Source organism: Schistosoma mansoni (assembly GCF_000237925.1).
Source record: "Schistosoma mansoni, WGS project CABG00000000 data, chromosome 3 unplaced supercontig 0083, strain Puerto Rico, whole genome shotgun sequence".
Taxonomy (NCBI): Eukaryota; Metazoa; Platyhelminthes; class Trematoda; order Strigeidida; family Schistosomatidae; genus Schistosoma; species Schistosoma mansoni.
The window spans coordinates 241,225-250,057 of record NW_017386008.1 but is presented as its reverse complement, the minus strand read 5'-3'; the positions used below and the strand labels follow the sequence as shown (position 1 = coordinate 250,057).

Sequence of the window (8,833 nt, the reverse complement as noted above, 5' to 3'; positions counted from 1 at the left end):
CTGGTAAAGAACTTCCAAGCTGAAACTGAACATCCTATTAGTCATTTCCAGTGTTTAAATAGTTTCTAAGCTAAATTTCAGTCAGTGATCATTTATTTTATTCCTAACATCTTTTCAAATGCTTTAACCAATTACTATTTCCAAAGAGCTAATTCACACAATACTTTACATCATATGTTGTATTTGAAACACACAATCATGTATCCGTTGTTGGTACAGTTACCACAATGATGATTACTGTAGTAAAAGTACTTTTTCCTCAGTTGGTTGCCTTTGTTTTACACTTTCGTTGGAAATTAACTTACCATATACTATCGACCAGTTCATACAACAAATGATTGAAAGGATAATTCAATTTCATTGAAGCTAATACATTAGTCACTTTGCACATTGTGAATAATATCTGTCATATATCTGTTGTACTTTTTAACACTAAAAGTACTTACATTTATGAAAGAATATTACATCAACAATCAAATGACTATGAAAACATTTCATAAATAAGATACAATGATAATCAAGGTTATGAATGAATGTGTAGATGGCGTCGAGTCACGATTGACTATGATCACCACTACAATAAGATTACACGTCATAAAAAACGACTTGGTTCCTTCGATAGGCCAAAAACCAGAAGGTTATAATTGGTTCAGATAAGGTATATTTATTGGCGATCTCGTGGTATAGAAAAAATACCGAAATATGCCAACGAGTACAGGCAAAAAGGCGAAGCGTAAAAACGTTCGAACGAATAAGATGGACAACGGAACGAAAAGTAAGTTTTGATGCAGTTAAACAAAACGAGTACAGTAAAACAATCACTGGTACAATTGGTTATAATAATAATAATTGTTTCCATTATACCAATCGCGTTCTCGTCGAGAAAAGTAGGTCACTACAAATGAATGAATGATTCAAAGGATGAAACAGCAAGTTCATTCATTGAAATCATTCAATGATCTGATTAGTTCCATCAGATCAATCAAATGGAAATGATATGTTACCCTGTCTTTGTCAACAATTTATTGATTTGAATTAACCGGGTTTATGTGATAATGGTAAACTAACCAATTCATGATGAGTATTATTCACTTTTGATGTTTGTCTTTTAAATTTCATCTTTAAATCTGTATAAAACTTTATTATACATAGACGAAAATGTCTATTCATACATGAATATATGATTGGATTCAATGCAGAATTAATGAAATACATGTAAAATAATACACGTCTTACTTGAATAGTCCAATGTGGTTTATCTTTTAAAAGTACCAATTGTCTTTTTCGTATTGGCATTGTTGTATAAACAAGATATGGTGTATAAGATATAATGAAATTAGCTGCAACTAATGCTAATGTTTGAGCTGTACGTACATGTGGTTTACGTCTACGTTCTAAATTAGCTGCTGACCATTCAATTCTTGATAATTGAGGATTATTTATTTCTATAGTACATTGGTTTTTCTCATTGTCAGGTAGCTTTAAACTAGTCAAATGTGTCATACAATGTGACTGTTCATTGTCTTTACCACCATTACGATCATGGAACTCTTGATCTTTAGGAATTGAACACTGACTAGTTTGAATAAATTCAGTGTTATCATTTCTTTCACATAAGCATACACAACTTATTCTATCTAAATTAGACGTGACAAAACTTATCGATGTTGTCATATCTGTTAGTGTTGGATGAATTCCCAATGTATGTTGTTGTAGATTTGATTGAGGTTGTGATAAATTGGACCCTTGTTCATAGCAACTCTGTCGATGTTGTTGACCATTCTGAAGTTCCAATTGTTGTTTTTCATCATGTTCAAAGATATTAGAGTTTTGTTTATCTTCTTTTTCATTTTGTAAACTATTTGATTCTTTCAACTTTTTACGAAATGATATTCGTTTTTTAATAGAATTCCATTTGGTAACATTCATATCAGTTGAAGAATTCGGTGTAGCATGAATACGTACCCAATTACCTTTCATTTTTGAATTACCATATTTCTCATACATAAATGATTCATGCTCCAAACAAATAGAAATATTAAAGCATATACACCAGCTGTTCCAAGAAATAATACTAAAAATAATAAGAGTACACATATTTGATGATACCAATATAATTGATCATTAATGTATGTATCATCTTTATCGCATCGTTTGGATACACGTAATTGATTAAGCCATTCATCATTTTCCAAGGTTGATAATCCATACTTCAGTGTATTTAAATCTAATAATTCATCACGTTCTTTAAACACATCAATAGCACGTACATGTAATCCCATTGGGATAGCACATAATAAACCAATCCATAATATAATGGCTAATGATAATACAATCTGTGTACATTGCATTTGTATACCAGGTATAAAACAAATTAATAAAAATCTTTCCATTGCTATTAACATTAATATACATGCTGAAATAGGTACAACAAATCCTTTCATTGTTAAATGTATACGACATATCCAATCAGTTGTATCACCTGTCCATATATCTAAATATAATGTACATGGGATTACAATAAGACAAATAAATAAATCATTACAAGCTAGCAATAGTATAAATAAACCAGAAATAATACCTTGTTTAACTTGTTTTCTAAATGCCCATATAACAAGACTATTCCCTATGATTCCAATTATAGCAATAGTTATAAGAAAGATTGTAGAAGCAATAATACTTGGTAAATAAATCTCAACTGGTTCAGTGGTAAAATGTGTTAAAGGTTTATTGTGTATAGAAAAAAACAATGAATGATTAGTTTGTATCATTCTAGTTGATAAATTCATTTCTAACATTATTTAGATTCAAAAAGGAACAATAGACTATACTTTCATGAAACAATTGAATAGTATTCGTTCATGTATATGAAGTCATATAAAATGACGAACTTTATTCAATTCAATGATAATCTAAGAGTTTTTTTTTGTTTTAAGTGATGGAATTCATTGTTTACTGTAAATCAAAAAGTAATAAAATCTTCGATCACTTCGATGGTACTTCTCGCTTTGTACTTCAACAATTTCAGTAGATAAATTTCTCGAAATTTGATTGGCTATTCGTTCTGAATAATTTGATTGGTTATTTGTTCAGATCAATTTGATTGGTTAATAAATCATGATAGGGGGGAGGCAGTTAAATCATTCGAAATGAATAGAAATGATTAATATCAATGATTAGTAAAGTGTTGCTAGTTATGGAATTGGATTTTTTTATCGATTTTCTATGGCATATTTTTTTATTTACCTAATTCCCCCTCCCAAAAAACAGTTGACCTTTTATTTTTTTTATTTTCTAAATGGAAATACTACTACTTTCATTTATATTAAGTAGATAAGATAAAGTGATTTATTTGTTATGATTATTACCTGAATATTCTTTAGGATCCAGGTAAACTTTCATAGAATTTCATCATTATTTCATAATAAACACTTGTTTTATATACATTATTCAAGTAAAATGTTTATTTTGGAATTTCATATTGTAAATCTTTTGTTGTTTTTTTATAACATATTTGGCCAAATGTATTAATAACAACTACTCTCCCTCCCTCTGTCGCTCGCTCGCTCTCCTTCATTCCCTCTCTTCCTATATAGATCCAAGTCTATTGGTCTATCTCAAAGCGATACATTCATTTTAATGGATCAATAACATTTATCTGTTAAATTTGTATGTTCCATTTTCAATGGGTATGATGTTGGGGCTGATTTGTTTTACTTAGAGGATAATGATGTATATTATTCTCACTTTAGTTTATATTATGTAATTGAAAAGAAAATGATGAAAAATGGTCTAAAAATCAATATGGTATAAATGGAATCCATATTGAACAGTGATAACGATTTTCTAGATGTTTTTATTTATTGTAGCCTGTACTGGTGAAACTTCGCCTGAAGCTCCTATGGGGCTGCTGCCGGTCCCAAGTCCGAATAAAGGAGGAGGGTTGGGTTATGGGGTTAGCGACTTCATCCTGTAGAAAACTAACTCACTATAAAAACTCTAAATGAATACTAAACGCTGTATTCAGGATCCATCGATGTGGTAGTATTTTAGATCGTCTATCTTATAGACTTAGACGAAAAACAACAGTACTATGAATATTTATGCTTATTAATAATTTCTTTATGTTTGAACCGATGAATAATTAGTGTATCAAATATATGCAGTAAACCAATTTATAAAGGATGGTAAAAATCTCATATATCATTTGTAGGAAGTATTCAGTAGCTAAGTGGATAAAGCAATGGCGTTTGAAGGGAAATGTACTTGGTTCAAATCTCAGAGTGAACATCAACTCTGAGATGCGGGTACATCCAACTGACGAGTCCCAAATAAGAAGAAACGCACATCCTGGATTCCACTGCCAGCCATTATCCATCTTTGCTTAAAAAGTTTGTGAATGAAGGCAATATCGAGGCAATACACACATTATGCACATATACCAATCCTTCAATTACCTAACAGGAAACATACAGTAGTATGAAATAAGTTCACAGACAATAATGAATTCAAGTTTAGAAGAAAATAAATGCCAATTAATAATAATAATAATAATAATAATAAATAGTGGCCTTTTTACTCTGTAATGTAGCAAAGGAATGCGTTTAATTATACAATAATAACTAATGTAATTAAACCATAACATAATTACTGACTATTCTTAATATGATATTCATCGGAAATATTTGTAGTTAGCTGTCAAATAACCGACACGTTTGAACATAAAATCTGTTTAAAGCAATAAAAAAAAACACAATTTCGATTCAGAGTTCTGGGCCTAGATACACAACTTCTCATCTATGAAAATGTTTGATTTGATTAGTAAATATTAACTTGAAGCTTGTTTGTGCTTAACATCTGATATTAACTGAATAGAAGGAACTAGTTAATAACATATCTAAGTAAATAATGAAACAATATAGTTTGCAGAGCTGATTGATTTCTGGGCGAGACTATAATTTATGGACGAGCCAATCAGAAGCGTTTGAAGGATTTCAAGGTCACGGCACTCATTTGAGTACCTGGTGCTCATGTACGATCAATTCACAGAGAATTATAAAGAAGACCTAACAATTAAGCGGCTACAAGAAATTAGACTACTAAGAAGTTACTGTATTTGTAATTGTGGTGATTAAATGACTTGTAGACCTTGTGCAGACTACCATGATGTTGTCCTTCGATGTAATATATGTTGAAGGAAAACGTTTGCTAGAATAAGAACCTTTATCTCTCGGTCCAGACTGAGACTAAGGCATATTATAATGATTGCCGCATACTGTATAATAAAAGTACCATTAACATTGGCTGCAATAAGTGCAGATGTTACTGAAGCTTCGGCTGTGCAGTGGTATGAGCATTGTAGGGACATATCCATAATAAAAATGATAAACCTACACAATCGGAGTACACACAAACAATATTGAAGCCATGTGGTCGAGGCTGAGTGAGTTTTTGTGACCTTATCATGGTTCCAGGGACCAACTATTATGGAGCCATACGGATGAGTTCCTCTACCTTATGCATTACGATTTTGGAGCCTTTGAATCTTTTTCTAACCTTGACAAGATTTTGGACCATATAAAATAAGTGTATCCACTCTAATTCTTTGGCGTTGTATATTTTTACTCTATACTGACTGTTTACTGATTGGCTAACATTTCTCAAGGTCATATTAGATTCGTTTAAAGGTCGCCGATTTCTGTTAAATAACCACTGAGAATTATAAATAAGGGAGTGGCTGTTTTGTTCTAGCGTTGAGGCTTCTCCTCAGTGTACACTCATGATCGCATCAAGGAACGAACAGAAGACTTTAATCTTCATGAATCCCCTTTTAGTAAAAGAAGGACACCAGTAGCGAGTGATGGTATCTAAACCTTTACATATTAGTTGTGTACGAAACCAATTTGTAAAATATGTGTTTGACAACGAATAACAAACTAGAAAATTTACTCAGTTAAGAATTGTCAATAAATATATATCACAATCTTATGATAGTAATTTTGAAAGATGTTTTCTGTACTATATGTGAACAGTCTTCACCAGAAACTGTCGTCTGTTTAGAGAGCCATTAAAACTTGAGTTTCACTCAAGTTTCCTGATCCACGCATCAATCATACTAGACGAACAGACCTCTCAATAATTCATTAAAGTCAATAACTTCAACAACTTCAGTTCCAATCAATAGCGTGAATTGATTACAAATATCTCAAAAACATGAAGACCACTGGTTTTTCTTTCACCTTGTCATTTATTGTTGTATCCCGGGGAGAATTATGAATGGTAACTTTTGAGAACTATTTATGAACTAATATGATATGTATATTTCCTATTGTATAATTGTTAAGTAACCAAACTATTCATATTCGTGTCCTTCTTATCCTAAGCTTTATTTTGACCTATAGAACATTATTATACGATTCACCATTCTTGAGTTATACTCAGTCTATTAATTACTGCCTCCAACATTTACAGCCGCATTTAGCTAAATATTGTACAAATAATATTTTCTATTTTATTGGTACGATGTGGTCAGTCTGTTTGGTATATAAGCTCAGTATAAAATCATTTAGTATTGTTTGTTTGAATCTTCCCATCGATGTTTCAGGACTGCAGCTCGTCAGTCTCTAATTGGCATATGTGCATACTGTGCGTATTGCCTCGATATAGCCTTAATTCACAAGCAATATAAGCAAAGATGGATAGTGGCTAGCAGAAGAATCCAGTTTGACGCGCGTTTCGTCCTATTTGGGATTGGTCAGCTGGATGTATCTTTTTTTGAATAAACTCAGTATGTTTGAGAATAATAATTCATATTGCAGTGGCTGTTGTTGATGTTCTGGACTTAACTGGTTGATCAAGGCAGATAACAGGACTGATAAGTGCTCAAGACTGCTCATACGATTTTTTGTATCATTGAGCGATCGATAAATCACTGCTCTCTGATGGGCGGCCTTATAATGTTCATATATCAAATAGGGCACGTACACATACTCAGACAATCGATATAACATTTATGAACACCTACGAACCCGCACTCGCAAGATTCCAGGTTTTCCAGGTTTTCGATGGTGGTCTAGCTTCAATTGACTCATGATTTCAACTTTGAAAAATACTAAAATCTCCACTAATCCCCTTCCAAATATTCTCAACTCAAAATTTATTGAAACAGCTTTTCCTTTTTTTTCTCTTTTTTTTGAATACACGAAAAACTGAAAACAAAGCTGTCAACAATAACAAGAACGACCACAACAACTTCCAAGTGTCATCAACAGTTTTACAATGTAACATTATTTTTTTTGTGGTATATTTAACATTGAACATTCATTCATTTAATCACCAAAGGGGGAAAAAGCCCATGGTGGATGAAAAAAAATTAATTTTTTTGTTCTCATCTGTTTCCTCCATTGATTTTCATTTTCAAAAATTAAAAAAAACCATTATCTATTTAACAACTAAACAAACCGTTGATATAATTAGGGGACATTTCAACAGCTTGTTTTAATCTATTTTTTTAAAATAGTTGATTTGATGGTTAAAAAATTAAAACACCAATAGGATAAACGAACATATACATAAGAATTTTTTTTCGGTTTTGTTTTATTAACCCACACTGACGACAGAGATTATAATTATTACTATTACTATTGTTACCATGGTTTATAATAAGCATTTTATGCATAAGTTCAAAGAAAGAATTGATAATTCAGTTAAAATATATTTTATCTTGGATAAAATTTTGACTATTTCATTCTGTAAAATAATTAGAAATTCTGTGTGCGTTGAAAGGTTGAGAAAAATTGAAGACAGAGCATAATGGGAAAAAAAAGGAAATGATGAAAGGCAGATTCAAACTATTGTGGGACACCTCAAAAAAGGCACACACAACATACCGCCTGGATAGACAGATTCGAATTCAAAAATTTTCATCATTCTTGCGACAGAGAAAACAATCGATTGACGAAAGAGACGGCTGGCATTCAACGGCGATAACACAGACACTGAATGACTGAGTTAGGGGTAGTATCCCTATATAACATGGCGAGTAAGAGCAGGTGTAAATAGTGAAATCACTTACCAACAAATTGATAGGGCAGACATTTGAAGATCCGTCACCGACACAACAGTGTGGTGTCCCAATAGTAATACAAGACCACCAAGATCATTTTCATCGCATTTGTGAAATTTTCATTTCTCCGACTTTCCAGACACTGACTGACTGAGTTAGGGGTAGTATCCCTATATAACATGGCGAGTAAGAGCAGGTGTAAATAGTGAAATCACTTACCAACAAATTGATAGGGCAGACATTTGAAGATCCGTCACCGACACAACAGTGTGGTGTCCCAATAGTAATACAAGACCACCAAGATCATTTTCATCGCATTTGTGAAATTTTCATTTCTCCGACTTTCCAGACACTGACTGACTGAGTTAGGGGTAGTATCCCTATATAACATGGCGAGTAAGAGCAGGTGTAAATAGTGAAATCACTTACCAACAAATTGATAGGGCAGACATTTGAAGATCCGTCACCGACACATCTGTGTGGTGTCGAAAATTTTGATGATGACTTTCAATTTTTTCCATGGAATTCAAGATAATATCTTATTCAGCTTTCCTTGTATTATGAATTTCTTTGTAAGTTATTTTTTATTTGTTTATTTGCACACGCAAACATTGTTACAACAAGACAGAATCGTTACTTGTTGTGTCGAAACCTTGAGACGGTTTTTCATTTGGCGGTAGCCGTCGATTTTCCCCTCCTGTTTGAACCGATCGTTTTGTCTGTGGATAGAAGACTTGTTTTTCCCCTGTCATTACTGATGGCTGATCA

General features: G+C 32.3%; 1 protein-coding gene across 1 annotated transcript; it reads right to left on the bottom strand.

Moving 5' to 3' along the window:
* Positions 1 to 645: 645 nt before the first annotated feature.
* On the bottom strand, positions 646 to 2,798 carry Smp_120620 (amine GPCR, putative; the record flags this gene model as incomplete). Its single annotated transcript, XM_018791327.1, is given in 2 exon segments — positions 646 to 1,974; positions 1,980 to 2,798. Coding segments are annotated over 2 exon segments (1,758 nt in total). The 3' UTR covers positions 646 to 1,035.
* Positions 2,799 to 8,833: the final 6,035 nt, after the last annotated feature.